Source organism: Molothrus aeneus, chromosome 16, assembly GCF_037042795.1.
Source record: "Molothrus aeneus isolate 106 chromosome 16, BPBGC_Maene_1.0, whole genome shotgun sequence".
Lineage (NCBI taxonomy): Eukaryota > Metazoa > Chordata > Aves > Passeriformes > Icteridae > Molothrus > Molothrus aeneus.
In genome coordinates this window covers 10,694,700-10,719,685 of record NC_089661.1, presented here as the reverse complement: position 1 = coordinate 10,719,685, position 24,986 = coordinate 10,694,700, and the positions used below count along the sequence as shown (strand labels likewise).

Sequence of the window (24,986 nt, the reverse complement as noted above, 5' to 3'; positions counted from 1 at the left end):
CATATGCTGTGTATTTTTGTAAAGTCTGTGCCAGGTTCAATCACCTTCATTCAGAGTAGCAGGATCCTTCTAGAGTTTAACTCTCTGCTTTTTGTGCAGCGCTCTATTAACGAGCAGGAATGCACTAGGAACATATTTTACAGTCATAGCTTTCAATTTTCCTGTGATTAGAGAGCCAACGTTTTCCCATTACACTGAAAATGGGAGTATTTCTGTCTTGCACAACACTTTACCATAGAGGCTAATTAGTAATTACCAGATTGGCATTGGTTTAGTATTTTTGGAGAGCAGTGCTTCATCACTCTTGTTTATCACCACAATTAAAGAAACTTTCACAACTGGGAAGGGCTGTGCAGTTCATATTTCCTCACTGAAGGCTGTTTTGGACCAGACAAGTGCACTACTGCTAAAATCTTTTTCCCAGTGAACTTGGTGGAGTTGGCTGCTGTTGCAGAAGGGCTGGATCTGAGTGCTAGCATTTTAAAATAGTGCATACTGCTCCTGCCTTTGAGTCAGGGCTCTGTAGCTACCAGAATACATTATTTTTTCAAATACCTCAGCGTAACAAGCACATGCTTCATTTTTAAATACCACTTAGAAGGAGAGCAAAAGTTCACGTGGCTCCATTGCAAGTGAATCAGGCAGACAAGTGGGGTAACTGCAGGAGCTGAATAAATGGGTAGATGTAGCTAAGAAATTTATTTCAGAAAATAATTATTTATCTCATGGCAAATATTAACTGGAGGATGCAAGACCAAAAATGGAGAAGGTCAGCCACAAGTTTACCCATTTCATTTTGCCGTTTTCTTGCAATTTGTCAGTTTAGAAACCATTAGAGAAACAAGAGACATAAATATTTTACTATCTCACTGTGAAACACTAATTCCTTAAGACATGAACTCAAACAATATTAAAAAATAAAACCAAAATATTCAGCCTTTCACCCGCTTCTTGCTTATGTGAGTGCTGCTTTTGCCTGTGTGCTAAGCTGTGTTCTGAGCTACTCATGGTTGGGTTCTCATGGAGTAACCCTGCTTTACTACCCACAGTTGCTTTTCCTGGGCACAGTCCTGCAGACTTTACTGGCATGAGTAATTCTTACTAAAGGCTTATCAGAGTGACTAATCGAGTATTGAAATTGCTGTGCTTTCCTCAGTAAACAGGATCAGGCCTGTTTACTATATTTAGTATTAGCTTGAATTAGCAAATCAAATGTTTTCTCGTTGTCCCTGGTAAGATGATATTTCTGAAATTTATTTCCTTTGGGCTGCAATTGCCTTTAGGGAACAGCCAGTTCAGTGAGGGCTTGTACAGTAGGTATATTTCACTTTTATAGCATGTACTCAGTTTCAGCTGAGGCTTAGAACAAAATCACTCCAGTGACTATTCTCTCCCTCATTTTAGTGCATGGTATTGCCAGTCCTTCTGCATGTGAGTAGCCCTGTTTAAACTCAGTGGGTGGACTTGGGAATTAAGAATGATCTTGTAGGCTAAGAGTTTGCAGGATCAGGCATGCATGAAGAAAATGTCTGATATTCCTGAGTAACAAGGCGGAATCTGTGGAAAACGAAGGAAGAACAGTCATTTTCTCTCCTGCAATGCAAAACGTATATTTTTAATTGGAAAAGTAAGTTTTGTAAGTCAGAGTGGGCAGGTTTTTCTTCTATTCTGACAGATTTGGTCTCTATATTGTAGCGCAGAGATGACTGATAACCCCCTTCATAAAATTAGAAACCACACCCCCAGACCATCTGGCATATTACTTAAAGAAAAACACTACCCAACATGGAGCTTATCATTGTATTCAAAAAAGAAAATCCAGGCCAGTTTGTCAGAGCCCAGTTCTGCATGTCCAACTCAGAGGGTAAAGGCAGCATGAAAATTCTCTATTCCTATCGGGAAACAGGGTCTTGTATTAATTTGCCGCAATTGGGATCCAGAGGCAGTGACAGAATTGCCTTGGCATGAAGGAGAGCAGAGTCTGACCCTGTTTAAAGGAGAAAGCATGCACAGTCCCAGGAAGTAGGCAGCTCTAGTGTGCAGAGTACAGTTTTACTACGAGCAGACTAAATCCCCAAAACGGGGGCATTTCCTCTGCTCTGCTTGTGGAGCTCTCTCTGGCTCAGCAGTGTGGTTTCTCTCCTCGTGCTTCACCTCTCCCATCTGTCCTGTGGGAGGTAGAGTTCATTTCATCACCTATTATGTTTGCCTCCCGCTGGGAACAGATTTTTCCCCAAGTCATCTGCCTGCATGAGGAGAGGCAGGGCTGAGTGTGCCTCTTTGCACGGGTTAAGGGCATCCACCAGGGTCACCTTAGGCCATGTGAATTTAACGGCCTGTGATTAAGAACTAGCAGAGCAGCTTTTGTTAAGTGGAGAAACGTTCTAAATTAACTGTATACTTCCATGGAAAAAGTGTTAGGCTGCTGCAGAGCTCAATCTTTTGGAAAATGAGCTCCTGACTTTGTGGGTTTTGGTGTGGTGCTCAAATGAAGGATGTTACAGTGCAGTGTTTTGGCTTCTCTTGCACCTCTTACACATCATGAGAGGCATCTTCCATGTGTGGCCTGTCTTCTTCCTGAGACAAATGAGGGAATATTCCTCCTTCTTTACAGCTGGTTGATCTCACCTAGGTAAAGTAAAAAAAAAAACAATCTAAACAAAACAGGATCTTGCGAGCTGCTACTTATATTTCCTTTAACAGATCAAAGTTGAAAACTTAATGGCATCTATCTCTGCAGTTGGATGTCAGGAGGGCAAATTTTGCATCAGTCAAAAAGAAGATCAAAAAACCAAACTGATGTTGCTGTGGGCTTTCTGGCTCTAGGACTGATTGTGAGACAGATCATTTCAGCTTATTGTACCTTACATTGAATTCCTGAAAAAAAAAAGAGATTATAAGAATTTCCTAAACTGCTACTGTTGGTACTAGAAGTCTTGGATCTGTACTTTCTGGATGTGCAAAGTGAAATCTAGAAGGGTTTGCATTAAGACTGGATGTGTTGGGGGTTGTACCTCACGTGAAATAGTTTGGCAAGACGATGGAAATTCAAAAGTATAAATTGATAAATAGAAAATAGCAGTAAACTTAGGATGCTTTCCACATGCTTCTTGAGTGAAAAGAGTAATCATGTATTGGCAGAATGTCACAGGAACTCTGTGATTTATATTCCATGACCCAGTGGAAAATTGCCAATCTGACAAAAAAGAACAATTTCAGCTACACTAATGGATTGACCAAGGCTAATTGCAAGAGTTTTTATGCCCATCATTGATATGTTGTCAGTACATAAAAGATTACAGAGAAATTTCTTGATCGGCTGCCATGAAAACATTTTTTATTATTAAAACGTTAAAAGAAAGCTGCACTAATCTGGCTCTGTGCAGCATCCTCCATCTTCACTTGGTGATGAGCAGTGTTTGAGTTCTAAACTAAGAACCACCCATTTCTAGGCTTTCTGCTCGAAGCCTCATTTTGTGAGGTGCTAAGCACCCGAAACCTCACATTTCCTTTGCTAAGAGCTTATCCTCACCCTGCAACTAATTCAGTACATTGGGGGAAAAACTGATACAAATTAAGCATCACCCTTCCTGAAAGTCAAACTAGAGAGTATTCTTTGTAGCATTATGGTTTTAATGAAATAAAAGGAAGTGTTCTGGCCACACATTCAGAATCAAGTGTGAGTTTCAAAGCTGACTCGGTGATTTTTCAGTCCTGCTTGGGCACAACTCCTGTTGACTTAAACATTGCTTGAAGTGCATTGATTTTCCCATTGACTTCACTGGGGAATGGAATTCCTTCCAAATGACTGTGGGAATCAGGGGGGGCACTTAAGTGTCTTTAGCATTGCAGTGTCTTCTGGCTCCAGCCATGCCCCATGGTTCTGTTTATTAAACCAAACTTGGATGATGTGTTGGTAGAAATAATACAATTTGTGTTAGATAACACATTGAGGTTTGACTGGAGCTTGTTCTGCTGAGCTAGCTGTGTAGATCTCTTTTTGCAACCCTCACAGAGAGACGTGAATTTAGGAACTGCTGTACATGCTTAAGATATGTAGTGAGACAGTGAGGTACAGCATAAGCCAGAGGCTGTCTTCACCTTAGAAATCATCTTATAAGCAACACATCTCCTTGAGGTGTCATTTTCCTTTATAAACATGGTGATGGAAAAGTGCTGATTGCAGCTGATTCCAGCAGTTATTTGTAAGCACATGACTTAACACACTGGTTAGCTGATCATACCAGTCCTTTGGTTCTTACCAGCTTCTTTCAAGGAGGCAGCGAGGGATCCTTCATGCTAGGAGGAAGCTGTGCCAGCATTGCTGAGTGTGGGATTAGGAGCCATGGCCCAGCCCTGCTGTAGTGCTGGCAGCCCTGCCAGCTTCCCTTTCCAGCCTGATGCCTGTGCCCACCAAGCAGTTGAGATTAGAGGCATTACTTTTGTGTTTAATCTCCTTTTAAACACTGTTTGCCTGTGCATGGACATGCTTCTTGCTCCCAGTCTAGCTTGGATCTCAGGCTGAGCAGAATTCATGCTGCTTTCAAGTATCACTTCATTGCCTCAAATTGAGGGAGAGGTTGTGACAACTCGAAGCTGCCAAAAAGGAGGTCAGTATTAAGGTGTTGGGTGGCTGAGTGCTAGGAAACAGAAGAGGGCTGGAGGCACATCAGAACTGATCCTCATTTTGCATAACACCATTTGGGATCAGGTGGATGGCCTGGTGCCATTGGAATGGGATGTGGGAGACCTGGCTCCACTCCCCAGCTCAGTTGCAAACTTCCTGTGGGATCTCTGGCAAGCCATTTTATTTATACCACTGATGAGTTTTCTGGAGTATGGGGTGCAATAAAAGCAGAAATAATACCCTTTAGTCATTGCCGTGTTACATTACTGGACTGGGACTGCAAATAAGGCCTAATACCAGCTAATTAGTCAGGTTCCAAAATTTCCCATCGAAATCTAGGGGAAACAAGTACCATAGATAGGAACTAGGAGCCAATTTCTTTGGATAAATTGAGACTAATAACTAATTTCATACAAGGATCTGTTCAGCTGTTAAGGAGAATAGGAAGAACCAGTGGGTGATCCTGGCACTACCTCTTGGACCTCCAATTTTATTTTCTTTTAGCTACTTACAGTAGTATTTTCCAAGAAGTAATGATAAACCCTGGGATGCAGAACTCTTTCTAAGGTGCTGAAGATCCTGCTGTCTGCCTGCCTCACCTGGCTGTGCAGGTGATTTCACAAGCTGCATGTTCCTTAGGGCACAATTTCTTGGAGGGAGGAGAAAAGGAGTTGGTTGTTTTGTGGAGCAGAGCCTTATGATGTGTGTTACTAATAAAGCTGAGATTAAAACACATTCCAGAGACAGACAGCTGTGTGTACAGAACAAACTGGAAGCAGGGAGTGTGACAGTGCAGAAGATGGGAGTGTAGGGTGTTGGTAGCTTGCAGAGAGGGTAATTGAGTACTGTGTAATACCCTTTTGCATTTTTTTAGAGCATGTCAGTTTTCTTAGGAGCCAGCAGTGAAACCTTGAAACTCTGCAGTGATGTTCCAGAGGACACTCCAAACAGCAGGGTGCTAAACCCCTTAGTTTGGGTGTCCTGGGGTCTGTGTGCAGTTCTCTCTTTGGTTCCTTCTTCCTCATCCCCTGTTTGCAGACTGTGCTTGTGGTTTTCAGACCCCACGGCATGGGACACGACCTGAACTGCTTCACTTAACAAACCCAAATAGCTGGAGCAGTTATTTTGTTGTTTTTTATGATAAATGAAATGCCAAGTTTTCCATCTTTGCTTTTTCTCATGGCCCTTTAACCCATGTGGTAGGCTTATTTAGGGAACAAGACAAGCCTGGATGCAGTCCCAGAGTTTGCAGTAGCTTCAGATGCCCCTCCAAAGGTTAGGATACTTCACAGGGGATTTGTTCTGCAACAGAGAGGCTAAAAGGAAACCCATGCTAGTTACTTTTTGCTTTTGATTCTGCCCTAGTACTGCCCTGAAAACCAAGCAACAGAAAATTTACAGAGGCAGCATTGTTGCTGTTGGGTCTAATACCATATTTTCTACTGTTGCCTCATACCAGAACTTCAAAATATTTGTAAGAAACATGCAGGATTATTGTTCCTATTTCTACACCATTCCAGTAAGGTGTATTACCATATTCTGCCTTTCACATAAAAATGCAACTGTTTTACTTTAGATATGGTTCTGTGCCACAGTGTGTGCACTGTTTCTGGGGGCTTTCAATAAAATGGATATTGGAATTGAATTGTGCATGCTTATACATGACATTCAATGTCTGTGTCTTCCCTGCCTTATGCCCTTGCAATTGCATTAACAGGGGTTACATTAGACTGATTGTAGCAGGATTTGGTCTAGTGCCTATGAACAGCACTGTAGTGACACTGGTGCACATAACATACCTGAAGTTTAACGTTTTGTTTCCTGTTCTAGGATATGATGATGTTTCAGAAACAAACTTGAGATCTTACAGTGTTCATTCTGCTAAACATGTGCAAGAGAACCGTCCTGTGCCCATTCGCAGAAAAAGAAGCATTGGTAAGAAACAAGCTATTTGTACTTGGGGAGTGAAAGCAGACAGGGTGCCTTTGGTCAGCCAAGCAGGACATTTCACTGGAAAAATGTGACATGCACAAAGGAAAAAAAGGGCCATTTCTATCTTCTGCCCTTCTTTTTGCACAAAACAAGCCATTGCCTGAGAAGCTGTCTTCTGGAGGATGTCCATAGGAGACAGACATGCACAAATTCTTTACATTCACTTTCTTGTTGCAGCATGTTGGAAAGCTAGACCTTGGTTAGAAAATGCTGTGATATTCAATGTATAATTCATAGTGTGGGGAACAACTACAGCAGTGTGCTTTAAAAAACATCAACAGTTGGTAGAGTTTTCAGTACAGAAGCTCCACAAAAGGAAACAGCTTGACTTTTTATTCACAAGAAAAATACAGTTTATCCCAAAAATTAAAAGCCATTGATGGAAACACTGGGGCATTGATTTCCATCACTGTGTAGGGCACCAGGCATGTTTACAGGGGATTTTTTCCTTATTAATGATGATGAGTATGCAAAAAATCCCAAATATAAATTAAAAAAGAAGCGTGCAAATAGGATTTATGTGCAGTGCTTGTTCATCTGATTAGCTGTGAGTGTTCCACCATTCCACTGGCCTGTGGAAAACATCCCTGGTGCTATCCCTGGTGGGTAATTCAGTGTGTTTGTCCTTGGAGCTGTGGTGGCAGGCAGAGCTAGCCCAGCTTGCAGTCAGCAGGGATTTGCAGTGTGAGTTGGCAGCGCTTTGGCTGCCTGGGGAGAGCAGCGGTGCTGAAGCAGCCGGCGACGTTGGCACCCCAGCCTGCAAGGTGCTGGGTGCCTCCCCACCACACTGGGAGGCACTGGGAACTGGGTGTGCTCAATAACTTGTGGGAGTTGCCAGCTATCTTGCAGGGTTGCATCTGTTAATTTTCTGGAGTTCGTGGCACTGGGGGCTGAGTGTAAGGATTTTCACACTGCTTAGTCTATTGAGATGCATCTTTCAAAACTAAGCCTAGATTTCCATGTTGCAGGCACAGGCTAGGCCTGAGCTTCTTGTACTTAAGAACTAAGTGAAGAAGTGCAGGCAGTGTTCCAGTTCCCTGACACATCTAACCCAAAGCTATCACAAGCTTCCACTGTAAGGCCAAAAAAAAAAAAAAAACCCCAGCTGTCTTTGGAGAACTTATCAGCAAATAGCTTGTCCCTGAAATTGCTATTTTTTTCTGGACTGTTTTGAAATATCAGCTTGACTTCTTAAACAGTTCCTAGGTTGATGATGATACATGGTTTGGATCATGGCAGCATCAGACAGTAGTACAGAGGTACTCTTTATAACCCTAAACAAGCTCACCCTACCTGAGACCACCAGGATATTGGTTTAACTGCAGGTTTTTCCATCATGCTGCTCTGGTGGTTTTGCATCATTCAAGAAATAACAAATTAAATAAAACCCACCATCTACAAAGCTTTGATGACTGCAGGAAAAATAGTAGTTGCCCTTTGGAATGGTGGATAAACCAGACTCCCTGATGTGGGGATGTTAAAGTTCTGGAAGTGGAAACCCAAGTCTTGAAAGTTTCAAGCTGGTGCAGGTTGTTCCCCAGCTGTGCAAATTGGGTATGATACAGATAATCCACAATTTAACTTCTGAGGCAGTGTTTACCAGGTGTTGCATGTTTGTGTGATGGTATTTGTGTGAAGAGGAGCTGGAAAGCAACAGCTGCTGTTGCACAGTGACTCTGAGGGGTCACAGTTACTCTGTACTAGGGGGCCATTGAATGTGGAGGAACTCCTGGCTTGCTGTCACTTCCAGAGCCAGGACTGCCTTATCTCATGGCATGTGCTCCAAGCTGTGTCAGGAGCCAGGCCACTGGAAACCCTGATTTTAGGGCTGGGCTTTGGGAGCGAGTCAAGCTTGTCCCCAGGGTAACAGCACAGCTCAGCTGTGAGCACACAGCGCTCAGCACTGGCTCGCCAGTGACCAGTGGGGACTGGGAGCAGTGGCCCCACGTGTACCTCGTCCACATGGGTGCTCACCTGGGGCTGTGACTCTCCTGTGCCCGCAGAGGAGGCCATCCCGGCGGTGTGCAAGACGCGGACGGTGATCTACGAGATACCTCGGAGCCAGATCGACCCCACCTCGGCCAACTTCCTGATATGGCCGCCCTGCGTGGAGGTGAAGCGCTGCACCGGCTGCTGCAACACCAGCAGCGTCAAGTGCCAGCCCTCCCGGATACACCACAGGAGTGTCAAGGTGAGCAGGGGCTGCAGGGCCCTGCCTGGCTCCTCTGCAGCCTGGAAACTCCCCTTACCCCTCTGCCTGTGTGACCCAAATCTCTGCTGTCCATCCTCGCATAGAATGCCCCTCTCCGTTTCAAGTTACGTGGTCATTGGAGAATCTTGGGTTTGGATTTGGTTTTCACAGGATTCCCTTTAGGTTTTCTCTTTTTTCCTTTTTTTTTTTTTTTTGGCAATGAAAATAAAGCTGATCGTGCCTTTCCCATGATCTCGCGCATTACAGATCTTAAAGTTAAGAAGATAAAATGACTCAAGGGGCATTTGACTTAAAAAAATAAATAAATCACAGTATGGAATGCTGTTTTCTTAATTAAATATTATGCAGCCTAAATTGGGCTTTTATATTTGACAACATAACACTTTTGATCTGAAAAAATGTGTTTCAAATTATCTTACCCCTGGGATAGAAGACTCAACAGCTTCATGCTGTATTTACTCATTAGACAAAATCCCTATTGCAACTTTCCAGTAAATATTACGTGAAATATTTATGTTCATTTGGCTTCACTGTGTTCTAATTTTTATCAGTATTTAAACAAGTACTGTTGATCTACATCTGTGTGTAGGAGATTAGGCTTACACTTAGTATTCATATTGTGAAGACTCTGAGTTCTCGTTGCCCTGAATTTCTTAAGAGCAGAATTAAAATAAACCCCACCACATTCTTGAATGTAAAATTGCTCAGCACAACACACTGATTGCTGCACTTGCAATGGATTTCTTGAGAAAAGTGCTGTTCACTTAGTGCTGTACATCCTAAAACAAAAATAAGGCACCTAAGCCATTTCATTGTATTCCATACGCTGTTTTTCATACATGCAGACGTGTCTGGGCAGAATTTCTTTTTCTTTTCTGTTTCTGAACATCTGAGAACAATGTTTTTGTATCCAAATAAGCTGGAGAAACATCTGAGATTCCTTCAGTGTTCCCAAAAATAATCATACTTTACACTTGCTTGCTGCCTTGCTTTTGTGGGATACGCTTTGCAGAAACAATTAAAAATTATGTAAAAATTTGGATCAATAATTACTTGAGGGCTGAGAACAAAGTGGGGAGATTGAAGGACTAGAATTGTAAACCTTTCTGAATAGGAGCTAAACAGCAAAGTGCCTCAGGGCTGTGATATTTAGTGCTGTTGCCTTTGGGTTTGATGCAGCTTCCCCTTGATTTTGTGTAACAGCAAACATGTACAGAGCAGCTGGATGTGCTCAGCAAAGAGCTGAGACGTGTGTGATGAACTTGCTGTTGGTACCTGTGTGTGATACTGAACAATATTGTGAGATTGTGCTTCTCTCCTGCCCCTGAGGGATGGGGGAGATGACAGATGAGACACAGACTGTCCCCCTGCTGCTGGGACAGACAGTGTTCCCTAAGAGCTGCAAACTCCTGGCAGCAGCTTTGCAGGATGGCACTGCTGGGGCTGCTTCCCCTGCACACCACCACGTTGAAGGAATTTTAGTCTCTCAGCCCCTTGTAGTGCTTTTAGATTTGCATTCATTTTAGTAGGGCACAAGCTAAAAGTAGGCTCAGCTGAGCAGCTGCTTTTCATGGCTGTGTAAATATATTGCCACCAGCAATATCAATATACGTCAGCCAGCTTTGGAGGACTTTTTTTTTTTTTTTCAAGCTCCAAGACTGCTCCAAACAGTCATTAAGTAGCAGGGGAAAAAAAGGACAAGAGGTCAAGCAGGAACAGGATGTTCATTGTAAAGGTTGTAGGCTGACCCCACTGTAACACCAGAACTCTTAGAACAGAATCCATATTTATGCCCTCCAGAGTCAGATCCCCTTGTAGCTTTGATGTAATTGATGGTTTTCTGAGCCTTTTGCCAATCCTAAGTTTAGAGCTGAATGTCTGCTCATGCCATTAAGTAGCTGGCTCAGAGCGAGGGTCCCTGGAAAGGTGGGAGCGGTTTTGGAGAGCCTTCTCAGCTGCTCTGCAGTGCATTGGAAAGCCAGCTTGTGTTTTCCCCTGATGTCAGACTGCATAAAAGCTCTCTTTTGATGGAACACTGAAAAGGCTTTCCCCACTTCCTCCTCATTGACAAGGTAGTGAGATCATAGCTGGCCCATTCACACTAGAAAAATGTTCATCCAGAAAGGTCAGCAAGTGGGTTTGCATCATCCAACAGGCCAAAGCAAAGGGTGTTTTCTTTGTCTCACTGAGGGCCACTGTAGTCAAGGTTAAGAGACGGCTGGGGCAGTGTGGGAGGAGCAGTGGAGGTGCTTGTGTTGGGGCATTTCATTCCTGGGACATGATTCAAAGGCTGGAGGGTTCAGGGATGTCCTTTCTTCATCTTCACTGAGCTCTCATCAGTGAAATACCATTAATGTGGAATTGAAGCTGTAGAGACACTCTGAGCCAGGGGGGTTGGTAGAGCAGCTTCCCCGAAATGGGTCTTGTAAGGTTTCCCTTTCACAGGGTGGGTTTCATTAATGCAAGGTGGGTTTGCCCTGCGTGGTGACAGTGAGCCCATGAGAGCACTGGCCCTAAAGACATCTCTGTTCAGCAAACTGCACCTGCACAGCCCTGCAGAACTCAGTCTGAGATGGAGAGGCTGGCTGGGAGCTGCTATTTGATGGGAAGGAAAGGATTCTATTTTTCTCTCCTCATAGAGCAATGGTGACAAGGATGGGGGAGTTAGGGGTGTTGGTGTCTGTTACAGAGAGATTTTCTCCTCTGTGTGCAAAAGCATTTCAGTAACATCTGCAGATCCTGTTGCTTCTGTACTGTGAGTTCAAGTACTTACCAAGTGCCAGACCATAATTTATTTGGGAGGTTCTGAACAAGAGTCTTCCCAAGAGGCATTTTGTGCATGGTGTTGTTCTTGGTGAGTTTGGTCACAGAAGCAGAAAATCATTAATATTATGGAGCAAATCCTGCCTATACTACTAATTTTGAATAGCCAGGCTGAACAATATGATTTTTCGCAGCAAGGCTCATATGCAAATTAAAAAATAAGAGCTAAATTACTCCATCTCCCTCAGCTTTGCCTCAGGTTGGCCTTGAGCAGAAGCCCTCCCAGTTTCGGCCATTTCTGCGTATTTGATGTTGATCTGATCAGGGGAATCTTAACCTGGTATATTCTTAGAGTACATTAATGTGAGGGTGAGGTGCAGAGAAAAGGAGCTGGAGAGGAGGGAATGCAGGAGCAGCTCCTCAGCTGTCCCTGGGGAATTGTTCAGAGGTTAGAAAAAAATGCTGGAGTTCAGGATGAGCTGTTCAGCAGAGCTACCCAGCCTCAGAGAGGGGTGAAAAGGCCTTGCAGAACACATGGGGTGTGTAGGTGAAATGGCTGTATGTCACATTTGCAGGTTCAATAACCTTTTTCTTCTGCCATTGGGATAAGCAGCACTTGGATTGAGCTGTGGCTTAACTGCAATTGCAGGCAGGACCAGGTATCAAAGGTCAGTTTAGGAATGGGAGAAACAAAGGGAACCCTGACAGAGGTGAAGGCGGAAAAGCAGCAAGGTGCCCTTGGAGCATGGGAAGCCCTGTCAGCCTGGCAGGGTCTGGCTGCTCTGCTCAGGGACACAGAGACCCCACAGAGCCATTCCTGCCCTCCTGTCCCTGCAGCAGTGACTTGCCAGGTCCTGAAGGCTCCCGATGCCTCCCCAGTCCTTTAGTCCCACTTGACTCATCTCTTCCTCACAGACAGGTTTTCCCTCCATTGTATTAAGACACAGTTATTTTAGTATGGAAGCAGTAGATGATTCCAAGAAGTATCCTCATTCAGTTGCTTTTTAGGCTTGTTTCCATCCAGTATTTAGGTATCAGCACATGAGTTCTGCTGTTATGAGGAATTTTCTGTGCTGACACTTCTCTTGTGAGCTCCTGCCCATGACAAATTTTAGCTTCATGCTGGAGGTATTCTGGACATTTCTGCTTACAGTCTTGGATTTTTCCCCTGCTATTAATCCCTGATTTCATCTCCCCTGGAGAAGCTCTAAAAAAGTATTCCCAAGATGTTTCCATTAGGCCGCATATTTTTATCAGATTGTATTTTCATTTTCTAGCCACACACTGTATTGCAGGATGTAGACCTAGAATCTACACTGATGCAAGTGTAGATTATATAGCATTTGAGAAGCTAATCAGTTATTTCACAGTCTTGCTCTCAAAGAGTTTTTATGTAGTGATATTTTCTGGATCTGGAGGGCTTGAGGATTTTTATTTTTGTTACATTAGAGACGAGTAAAAGCAGCTTGTTGATTTGTTGAAGACTGACCACTTCAAAGTTCTGTGTAATACACCTGAGAAACTGTACAATGTGAATGCCAGGGAGAAAAACACAAGAAAAAATCATTTGTGCACAAGGCCAAATCCCATGCTGTTGGCACAGCTAGCCCTGTTTATACCCACTGAAAATGTGACCTGCAGCCTTCATCGTTGTAGATCAGCACTGTGTGTGGCAGCAGGTGTTAACAGGTGACACAGACACAGCAGCTTATCTGGTTTGTGCTGCTTCACTTCCAGTATTTGCAACACATACAAAATGAAATTCCTTTTACTTGTGTAGCGTGAAGTAGGGCAGTGGAACGTGTGCTGGATTGTATTTTAACTACAACACTAAAAGCCAGCTTTAAATTGCTGCATAAATTCATTATGATCCTCCACAAAGTATTACTGTTTCTGGTTTTTTAACTGTTGTTTAATACCAAATAGCCACAGGAACTGCATATATCTTTCAGTTTGTAAAACCAAGCGAAACAAGGACAGGCTTTTAAAAGCTTGATTACAGTTTATTTTTGTTGCGTGTAATTTTCAATGAGACTGGTTTATTCTAACAGCTGTAATAAGTATGGCAGATCTGAGAGCTGTTTTGTGATAACTGGGTCCCTTTGTCTCTGATGATGGAGGTGTCTTAATTACTGTTTGTTTTCATAAATTTTAAGGATTAGTCATCCTTTGACGCCAGATGATTCAGTTGTACCATACATTTTCCAATCATTGTGTTCAAAGGCTTGATGGAGTTGGGTTCTGATAGGAAATTTTGAAACTGTTTCAACCCATAGTCAGTCTTTCAGATAAAGTATTCTGGTATGTCATGGCCAGCTCTTAATCTGTTTACATGGAGAGCTGACTGTTTCAGAATATACCTTTTAATGTGGGCACTTTAGTTATTGCATCTGTCCCTGTAACTTTGGTTTGCTGGATGAAATGAAAATCATCTCCAGATCCTGTTGACACAAGGGGTGGTGACTAAAATGTGGATCTGAACTCCTTGCTCTGTGAAAGCTCAGATCCCCCATTGGCTTTAGAAAGGCCAGGATTTTGCTCTAGCTTCTCTCACTGGCATTCAGAGGCCCTTGATAGTTGTGACCCCAAAGCCAGAAGAGTTTTTCTGGGAACCACCACTCTCATTTTGTGACACTGTTGTTCCAGTTTTGAAAGGGCAGGGGAATGATTTTCTCAGTGTGCAAATTGATTTGGGGCATTGAATCCCCACCAAACACACAAGGAAATCATGGCTGGGAGTGTCACTGTGGATGCTTTATTTGGTAGTGACTGGAGCTTTTGGATGGACCAGCCTTTATGGCTTTGTCATGTAACTTCTGTAAAGACAACCAGCCTCCCCTGTCCTTCTGCTCCCTCACCTCATTTGTACAGCATCCCTGTGATTTGTAGTCTTGTTGTTTGCAGGGACAGCCACACTGCTGTGCCCCATTGTCAGATGAGTAGGTCTGAGAAGCCATTATTTAATTGCAGTGGTTTCCATTGCAAGCAAATGCTCCCCACCTATTCTGCAGTGTTCAACACAGTTGAGACCTAAACACTGGACCTCTTACAAACTCTCTAGCATCTCCCTGCCCACATTAGGCCATATTCCCTTGCATGGCCCTGACCATCATGCCCACTGCACTTAGCACAAGGCAGTGCCCAGCATCCCACGAGCCATTTCAGCACCCCAGGACATCAGTGCCCTCTCTGCCATTCCTCCTCTCCTGGCTGCCAGCCTGTGGGTCAGGGTGTCCTTGTATTCAGAATCCCCCCACCCCATCATCCTTCTGTTCTGCCTTGGTTTCCTTCAGATGAGAGATCTGTTTGTAGCCAGAGCTGCTCCAGCATGATCCTTCCTCCAACCTCAACTTGCCCTCCAGACATTTTTATTTTAAGGATGCCATAAGTGGAACAGTGCAGTTGTGAACGGTTGGAAGGAGTGGGGAGAAATATTCTGTCTGCCAGCTTTCTACAATAAAGCCAAAGGCTGGACCCAGTTCAGGAGTGGTAGTTCCCTTGGACTTAAAAACTGTGCTTGAGAGCTCTTGTGAACAAGCCCCAGGTGATTGCAGGGGGTGAGTAGGAATGAAACAGCTTTCTAAGGTGATATTCAGATCCTGGTCATGTAGGGTTGAGCACTTCACGTTCAGAGGGCTCTGGAGACACCAATTTGTAAATGATAAAATGTATTACAAACCAATCTAATGCCTTCACTGTCAGCCTTTAAGAACACCTACAGAAGATTGTGCTAAAAGTGGCAGTTTACAAGAAAAACCACTGATTTGAATCTGTATAGAAGTTTATTGTGATACATGTGGAAACTGAGTTGCTTAAAACATCAAACCAAAATGAATGGGAAATTGTTTTATCTCTTGGGGGAAAATTGTTTCGAACTACTGAACTTGAATAAACAAATAGTCTGTGCAATAAATAGTTACACGATGCACAATTAAGATAAAAGATGATTAGTATGCTAACATTTTATATGGGTTTGGCTACATTAAAAATAGAGGTATATAGTTATCTGTCTTCAGTTCTGAACTGTAATCATGTTGATGTGTCTCAGTACATACCTCATCGTATTTTATAGGTGGCAAAAGTGGAGTATGTTAGAAAAAAGCCAAAATTAAAAGAAGTTCTGGTGAGATTAGAAGAGCATATGGAATGCACCTGTACATCATCAAATACTAATTCAGATTATAGAGAAGAAGAAACTGGTATGTTTTCCTTTTATTTTTGCATTAATGCTGATTTCATATGGACCTCATTTTTATATTAGTAAAGAACGTAAAACAAACGTTGCTTACAGTGAACTGAGTAGAGAAGCTCCCAGCTACTTCTCTGTGTTGAAGATGCCAAATGAGGGCCAGTTTGTGCTGTATGAGGAGCTTGGATTTCAAATTTAATGTGTATCACTTCTCATTAGGTTGGCCTTTAAATAAATACAAATGCCCAGTAGTGTTCAGGTCTTGCTTCACTAAGTTAAAGGTTGTCATGTTGCAGCTCGTGGATGAACTCTGTTGCCTAATTTCTTTAGACTTTGTGGAGAACACTGAGATTAACTTGACCTTGGGGAAAATATGAATGAAATTAATGTAAAGCACTTGGGAATAAATTCATGATTCAGGGCTAAGGAGTTAGTTTGGAAACAACATTGCTCATTCCTGTTGTTTCCTTACGTATGTATACTCAAGAATTTGTCAGTTGTGGCATAAAACCTAAATTTGCCTTGTCAAGACAACCTTTGAGTTACAACAGGAAAAGATTTGTGGGGAAAAATTACTTTCAATCTGGCTTTCATAAAATCATTCTGATTTAATCTAAAATCATTGGCTCTGATCTACTTACTACAGTGCACTCAATGCAGAGCTCAGCACACTTATTCAGGAAACCCACTATGGTAAAAAGGACATTTCCCTTTCTCCTGATACTGGTTGAAGGCTGCTATAAAAGTTTGTTTTGCACCTCTGCAGGGAATTTAAGGGTGCAGTAGAACCAGCCCAAAATTAAAGAGTCAGTGAAGAGCAGCTAAACATAGGAGGAAGGCTGCCCAAAGGTGATAGATTTTGTAGGTGGCTGGGTGAGGAAGGGTTTTCTGAACTGGCTCCATCCAGCAGGGAGACATAAACCTGGTCCAAGCAAATGTAAACTTCAGTTGCTATGTACAGAGCAGAGGAGTTAGAATTTCTATAAAAGCAAAGTTAGACCTCTGCTGCAATTTTACTGGACATCAATTTATCATCAGAGCTGAGTGTTTAGCTGAAACTAGGTGGAGTTATTAGACAAAACCATATATAAAGTGGCTATTTTTAAATGTGGGTATGGTTTGATACATTTTCTTTGTCTCCCGTTTGGAAAAAAAGTTTCATTAGATCAATTTCAGTTTTTTTACATTGTCTTTAATTGCCATAGACTAAGCAGCTATGATTTTAAGATCAAAATTTTTGATTTTGATATGTGTAAAAACTGGGGCAGAATTATCATGGAAAAATGGATATTTCTAGGATTTAATTACTGATAGGAGCAAAACTTGCACCCAGCAAGTGGATGGTGAGCTGAAAATAGCTCAACTCCAGAGCTGAAGGCAAATGTTGAGTACTGCATGGTAACAGCAATTATAGATGGATCCTGGGAATGACGTGGGCAATGCCAACTTCGTTTATTATTTCTTTACTTTTGTGTAATTACTTTGTAAACTCAGTGTCAAATCAGACGTTATAAAGTTATTACTTTAATGCAAAGGATAATGAGATTTCTTGGAAATGTAAACGGTTTGAGTATTTATGACTTCAGTGTTACACGAAATGCATTACCTTAGGGCTTTTCACCAGCCCTGCCCTTATGTTAACAGGAAGGCCTAGGGAATCAGGTAAAAAACGGAAACGAAAAAAGTTAAAACCAACATAAAAGCTACTGGAACTATTTGATATTCAGGTAGGACCTATATGCTGAACACCCTAATAGCACAAGTACTGGAAAACTTAATCAAATATCATCACTTCAACTTAATCACTGTTCAAAATCTTGACACTTGCTACCTCAAGGCTGCAAAGAGATTAGATTTGATTGGCTTTGATAATTCTACCTGCTGGTATTTTCCCTTTAAGCTCCACATCACCATCAGCATCTTGCATTCTTGAGCTACTTCCTTTTCTTGCCTTTTTTATTTCTTTTTTATTGGAGGGTGCTAATACTTCAGCTTCTGAAATCTCAAGTTCCATTGCCTCTGCTTGTGTTTCATTATTATTGATTTCTGAGGTCAAAGCATCACATGATAATGCATGAATGAATTGCCAGGTTACAAATCATTGTGTTCCCAGTCCTTGGCTGTGAAACATTCAGTGTACATACAGCAAATATTATTATTTGTGTGACCATCAAACCCATGTTCTGACATGAACTGGGGTTGATTGCACATGCACCTGACACAGTCTGATGATCTGCTTACTTGACCTGAAAGATGCTAAGAAGTGCCTTTTTTTGTGTGTGTTGCAGAGTCCTGTGTTATTTACACCAGAAAATTAAGATCTTTATTTTTGGTCTGTTCAGTCTCAGTAGGATGATGATAGTCAGTCATCAAAATTCATGAGGTTTTCAGTGTAGTGAAAAACTAACACCCTCTCAGTGCAAAAATGACTGAAATCCTTTGGCCAACATATTAGCAATGTATGATGATGGCGACACACATTCCAAATTAAATATGGAATTTCCATTTCTTAATGACTTGAAAGTATGTAAACTGCAGCACTTGCAATTGATTCTGGTATTTGGAGTGGGAATGATTTGGATTTTGCAGTGTCTGTGCCTAACGCCTGGATGATGGTGAATTTAATTTCAAGCCCCTGTTTTTGCACATGAACTCCCAGTGGCACTTTTCATTTATACCAATGTATCATTTCTGAAGAATGCTAAACTTGATATCCTGTTTCAGATTAACAGGTATTTATTGGGAGTAGTATGATAGAAGCAAAGATTTTCTAAAATTCAACTTTAAAAGTGAGCATGTAAACTCAATCAAAACAGCATTTAGAACTTCTTGTCCCAGGTTAGTGACTCTTCATGCAGAACAGTTTTCTTTTTTAAGTCATCTACTTCAAGGACAGGACCTTTGATTCTAATCATAGAGTTATTGTATCTTTTTTCTCTCCTGCAGATGTAAGGTGAAAATAAGCTAGAAAAAAAACTTCTCTCTGGGACATGGATGTACATGGTTTGTTACATTCCTGAACCTACTATGTATGGTGCTTATTGACTGTATACTTTATTTGTTCTCCTGTGTGAAAAAACTGGCTCAAAAGAACACTTAATGAGAACAAAGAGACAATGTACATTTGTTTAATGTGACATCAAAGCAAGTATTGTAGCACTCTGTGAAACAATAGGAAGCTTCCCTGTCCAAAAAAGAAAAAAAAAAAAAACGAAAGAAAGAAAAACAGAAAAGAAAAAAAGACAGTTGAATGAATGGAGGATACCAAAAGAACTAAAAAACATGACAAAAATCTAAGTGAATAGTGGATTTCTGTCAGAGCAGTCAACGGTGCTTTACGTCAAGAAATGTGCCTGCGTTCTTGATGAAGATGGATGGACACTGGTGGACTTCAGGCACAAAAAAAGCAGGAATGTATGAAATGATCAAATGCCACGCAAATACTATAGAACAATACATCCTTGCTTGGTGGTGTTTTAAAAGTCTATACAAAAAAACCTTCTGGGGAGCCTTAAGTGGATTTTTTTTTTTACACCATAAAGTGATTATTAAGTTTTCTTTTTACTCTTTGCCTAGCTTTTTATTATCTCTTGGACTACATTTGCCAATAACACATATAAAAGACTGGTATAACAATAAGCAGAACACAAAACATTATGGTATTTCTCCTAGTGGGATGCAGACTAATGAGATGTATTAAAATAAAAATGGTATACCTATGCATAATTTTCTAGACGTTTCTTGGTTTATGTTCCCCAACCTCCCCCGTAATTTAAAGCATTACATAAAAGAAAAAAAATAAAAAGAGAAAAAAAAAGAGAGATGTGCGTAAACAAATCATAGGATATCCATGCAAAAATCCTTTTTTTTTCTTTATGACTTATGCCAGTTGCCTACTAGTGATATTGTGTTAGCAATTGTCATTCTTATCAGTATACAGATACTTTTATTTCACATGTTGGAGCTGTGTGAAATGTACAAATTCTTGTATCTGCATTGTATAATGTCATGGTGGCATGGGAACTACCTTGCTGCAAATATTTGAACAAAACCTAAAATTCTTTATTTTTGGTAAAATGTTATGCTTTATGTGTATTCAACAGAAATATGTGTTTTTGTAAAGGTGAAGTTTGTATTTTTATCTAAAAATTAACAGTTTTATATACCTGAGAAAGCCTGCTATGTTTTCTTGAACCAAAAAAAAAAAAAAAGAAGAAAAAAAGAAAAAAAAAAGCATTTTGTGGTCATATTTTTGTAGTAGAATAGCCCAAATAACATCAAAATCTATTTTAACTATAGCAGGGCAGATAAAATACTCTGGCACCATCTCCTTTATTTTCAAAGTGCCAAAGGATTAAATGTTCAGTTCCCCACAGATTGCAGTGGGAGCCACATGGATAAATCCTTCTGTACTGCTTTGGAAATTTAGGGCTGTGCCAGATATGACATGGCTACTCACTTGGCCAAATTCACTGCCCCACCCCAGTAGTTTGGATTATGTACCCTTTGTTTTATTTGGATTATTACATTGGATATGTAAAATGAACTACTGGATTCTTTTATTTGTGAAACATCTACAAAGAGATGAAAGAGTTTTCTTAGTTTGGAACAACAAAAAAGTTTGTCTTGAAGACAGTGTTTCCACTCAAATAAAAATATCTTCAAATATGAATGAACTGCAGAACCTTCAAACCACAAAAGAGAGAGAGATTTTTAACCTTTCCATTTCTCTAAATATAGTTCAAACATTCCCCTCCTGTTCCTGTAGCTATGTCCAAATTCAACCAAACAAAGCAATGTTAGCTAACAGGCATTATTGGCTTCAGATGCTAATGCAGAGATAGAGTTAGTCACCGTTCTATTTTGTGATCATTTTCCCAGTGTATTTGTTGAGCACCAAAACTGGAAATACATTTAACTAAGATTGTCTGTGCTTGTTTTCCACTAAGTGTACTGTTCACGATGTTATGCACATGAATGTATGTGTCTGCGTTTAAAAAAGTGTATAAAATGTAATTTATATATTTATGTTTCAGTGGGATGCCAATAATGTTGCTTCGTTCCTTTTTTTTTTTTTTTTTTTGTCTAAAAGATATCTAATGAAAGAAAAAAACCAAACATATATCCATTAAAATCATGTAGATGAAAAGCATTATGTGACCCACTCAGACACTGTGCAGGTATGAAAGGATGTCAAAGTCACTTAAGTGGAATAGTTTGCAAAACAACTCTTGGAAAGAGTCCTATGGTTGGACTTGCATGAGAAGGTTGTGTTTGGGTTTGTGGGCCAGCTCTTTGGGAGTGACTCCCCTGGGTATCCTGGAGCTCTGATTTACATCACGAGGGAGTCTGGCCTTGTAGCAAAGCCTTGAAGACAAAGCAAACCGAGAGGTTTTCTTGGTGCCAGCAAATAAAAGTGTTATGCCAAATTCAGCACACCAGGAGAGAGTGAAGACTGAATGGGGACTTTTCCAATAGCCGTTTGTTTGAGACTTGTAGTCTTGAGTTAATTTTGTTACGAGGAATGAGTCTTTGTTGTCAAGCACAGTGTTCATACAGCATGCGGCAGAAAACACAAAAATCTCAGGGCTATGTTCTCAGCTACTATAAATTGGCAAATGTTTCTGACTTCAGATGGCCCCAAGCTAATTTACATCAGATGAGGATGCAGGCCATGGCTGTTGAATTGTGAGGAGTAGTGTCACGACACGAGCATCACTTCCTGTAGTCCAGCTGAGCTCTCACCCGCCAGCCTGGGGACCGTGGCGGGTTGTGGGATTAGTCCTCCTTCAAAGTGGCAGATACAACCAGAAGGAACAGTGACACTAAAGGTTGTGACACGGGAGTCGTTAATTCAAAGTTAAGTTGGACATTTCAAGGGCCATATCCTCAGCTGGTGTAAATCACCATGGCTCCCTTGCCTGCAATGGAGCTGTACCAGCTTACACCACTTGAGGGGCTGGTCCCTCATTCTTGCTCATCCCTTCCATTCCTCGGTCCCACAGGGATCTCAGATTGTTGTGTATGGTTAATGTAATCCTGTGTTCTCTAATACTTAAGCACAATAAGTGAATATAAGAATGAGTGTCAGACTTAACTTTGAATGTCCAAGCTCTGAAATGGTTTGTTTCACCATTGTGGCTGTAAATTAAACAGTTCTCTGTGCATTCGTGAATGCCGTGTCATATCTTCTTCTGCTGTCTGCTGGAGGTGGACTCCCTCTGGACTTCTAATGTGCTGCATTTGGAGTGTTGCAGGGAAAGGTGTGAGCAATTGGAGCCACAAGATATGTGATGGACAGCTCTGTGATTTGTGGGGTGGGGGGTGAGTAGGGGGCTTAATGGAGCCAAGGGTGGTGGTTGTCAAAAGTTGCACTACTGTGCAATGCTTTAACACCTTGTTGGTTTTGTCCTTCCACATTGTAGGCAGCAGTTTGGGGATAAAACGTTTTTCTGTTTTACATTCTGCACTCATTTTCTCTGTCTAGAGATCCAGAACTTCTTGGTCTGATTATGTCTTTTTCTGAGGTCTTGTCTGATCAGAAAGGACATACAGAGAGGACTGCCCATGTCAGTGCATGGTCACTGATTCTTTAGTCAATTCATTACATTTAATTCAGTGTTTCATCTTTCCAGACCTGTCCTTTAGTTGATTTTGTTGAGTGAAACCAGGGATTGTGTGCCAGTTGGCTTTCCTTTTCTCCTGTTCTCTGTCCTGCCTGGCCTCTGCTTTGTTAAGCAGACTGCAGCGAGTTGCTGCTCTCCCAGGTTCCCAGGTAGCTCCAGCATTTTGGGTTTAGGCTTTTTACTCCTTCTTGAAAGAGCATCCTCCTTCCAATGGGCTTCAACATTCCACTTGCCTGTCCTCCTTAGGTCCATATTGCCTTTCTGTGGGCTGTTTTCCAGCCATTCTCTGCCTGACTTTTCCATCCCTCTTGTTTCTGTCTCTCAGAAATAATTTTCCCTTCCTAAGCTGTGTCTCATATCTGTTTTCTCTCCTCCTGCCTGACAGAACATCCTTTGATCTGGTGGTCTCCAAATCAGTTGGTTTATCTAGGCATGTGCCCTGAGATCCTCTCTCCCAGACCCACAGGCCCATAACTGACCCCTGACATGAAAGGCAAATGCTTTAGAGAAAAAGATTCATCTTTGCATTTGGAAAAATACTACTGAAGACTCTTTGCTAAAGCGCTGTCCAATTCCAGCAGCAGTGTGATGCTGGAATAGTGGCATTGAAGCTGTTCCAGACATCTGACACTTTAATTAGGATCAGTGGCCCGGTTTATGTTTTAATTTGAATGTTTCAGATTTTATTTTGAAGTTTCAAAACTACCTCAGATTTGCATGCTCATATTTTACTGTAAATTGAAGGAAATCATGTTTGTAGGCCCCTCTCATGGCTTTGAAAATGTTCTGGGTAGTTATCTGACCCTCTCTTGGGCTGGAAATCATGGTTGCTCTGAAACAGACATCATGTAGAGGTTTTGAATGAAGTAATTTCCTTGGTGTTTCTAATACAGAGTTTGTACTGCTAGCAAATCTCAGAGTCAGGTCAACTCATATGAATCCTGTTTAAATTTCCTTTAATTCCAGGTACAAAGCCTATCAGTGTTGCATTTCTCAAAAATCAGCCTATGTTTTGTGTTTATTACTCAATTTAATTACTGTCTGTGTTCCCACATTTTATTAGTAAAGCATTATTCCATGTCTGAGCTTTTCTGTGCTGCTCTTTGCTGTAGAATCTCTGTGGCACAGCCTTGAGCTGGTTTGCATCCCTATGTCCTCTGAAATAAAGAACTATTGTTATCCCATTTTAGGCGAGACCGAGGCATGGAGAAAAGCCTGTGCAAGGTCATACAGCAAGGCTGTGGCAGAACCAGGGAGAGGACTCAGATCTGAGTGCTCATCCAGTGCCCTAAATCACACGACCATCTTCCCTTTCCAAGAATGAATCCTTGCACCCTTAGAGCTAAATACTGAAAAGATTGAGGGTAAGTCATTTTGCCTAATTACTGTGCATTGGATATGTGATCAAAAGCCACTGCCGTATTGTCAGAGAATGTAGTGATTGATGAAAATCCATCTTTCTGCCCATGCAATTATGCAGCCTTTTATCCTATCATGAGCCAGTCATTTCCTGCTTCTCTTAGGAGTCAGCCTTTCACGACTTACGGTCAAAATTATGCACATAGAACAAGACTTAGATTTTATGGGAATTTACAAAAATTCAGTGGACAATTTTCATTCTCCTTCAGTTCAGTGTCATTCCTTCCTTTTATGGTGTGGGTAACTTTTCCATGGGGAACTGTTTTTATCATGGGCTCAATCTGAATTTTTTTTCCCAGGCCCTAACATGGAAAAACACTTTAAGAGACGCCTGTGTTTGCTCATCTTCAAACTGGTGCCTGAGCATGCTCCTAGGTTTGGACAAACATCCCATTGACCTCAGGCAAATGGAGCAGAGTTGATGTTTTATTTTTTAATTACTGTGTGCCTTCCTGACACAGGATCCCAGTTGTGGGCTGGGGGTCTTTGTGCTCTCAGAGTGTTGAAGTATTTCGTAAGCAGCCCCAAGATGAAGTAACAAAACTTGTATGTACAACTAGGAAAACAGCTGGGATGTGCCACTCCTGCTCCCATGGAGGTTGCCATTTTGAATTACATATTTGTTATTTTTGGGGAAAATATTTTCTTGGCATGGGTGGATTCAGGACTGCAGTTGCTAATGCCAGTGAGCCCATTTCAGATGATCTGTTTGGGTAATTCAGGATATAGTTTGAACACTCACAGTTGTGCTGATAACAGACAAATTTGAGATGGGAGAAATTATTGAGAGCAGATTTCAGGTGAAATCTGGCAACTTTTTGTTTAAAAAAAAAAACTAGAAAGGTAGAATAAACAAGACCAAAGGCTTGATCACTCTTTTTTTCAGTTGTGGCATGCCACCTGTCCTTTTAGTCATCCTAATTACTTGCTGCATCAGGCTAAAGTATGTGCTGAAGTAGCTCAGAATCACTGCAACATGTGAAAAGTTAGGACTGCTTCTTGTTGAACTGCTGCCTATTACCATGGCATATGACTGTGAGGTGGGGCCCACAATCACAGTTGTAAATCAAAGAACAAGTCATAGGTTAGGTTCTGTTTTCCTTAGATATTGTCTCTAAGTTTGTTTTCTGTATGCTGGTCTCGAGTGACATTTGGTGA

General features: G+C 41.5%; 1 protein-coding gene across 6 annotated transcripts in view; it reads left to right on the top strand.

Moving 5' to 3' along the window:
- The window catches only part of PDGFA (platelet derived growth factor subunit A), a 34,634-nt gene that overhangs the window by 2,539 nt on the left and 7,109 nt on the right, over positions 1–24,986 (top strand). For 3 of the 6 annotated variants that reach the window (XM_066560591.1, XM_066560589.1, XM_066560590.1), the window contains exons 3-6: positions 6,458–6,562; positions 8,623–8,810; positions 15,667–15,793; positions 23,600–23,773. In XM_066560591.1, coding sequence (XP_066416688.1) covers positions 6,458–6,562; positions 8,623–8,810; positions 15,667–15,793; positions 23,600–23,733 — 554 coding nt within the window. In that variant the 3' untranslated portion in view covers positions 23,734–23,773. Of the gene's footprint in view, positions 1–6,457; positions 6,563–8,622; positions 8,811–15,666; positions 15,794–17,427; positions 18,478–18,507; positions 18,622–18,729; positions 20,819–23,599; positions 23,774–24,986 lie in introns of those variants that run through there. The other 3 variants (XR_010784618.1, XM_066560592.1, XM_066560593.1) reach the window with 3 other exon arrangements.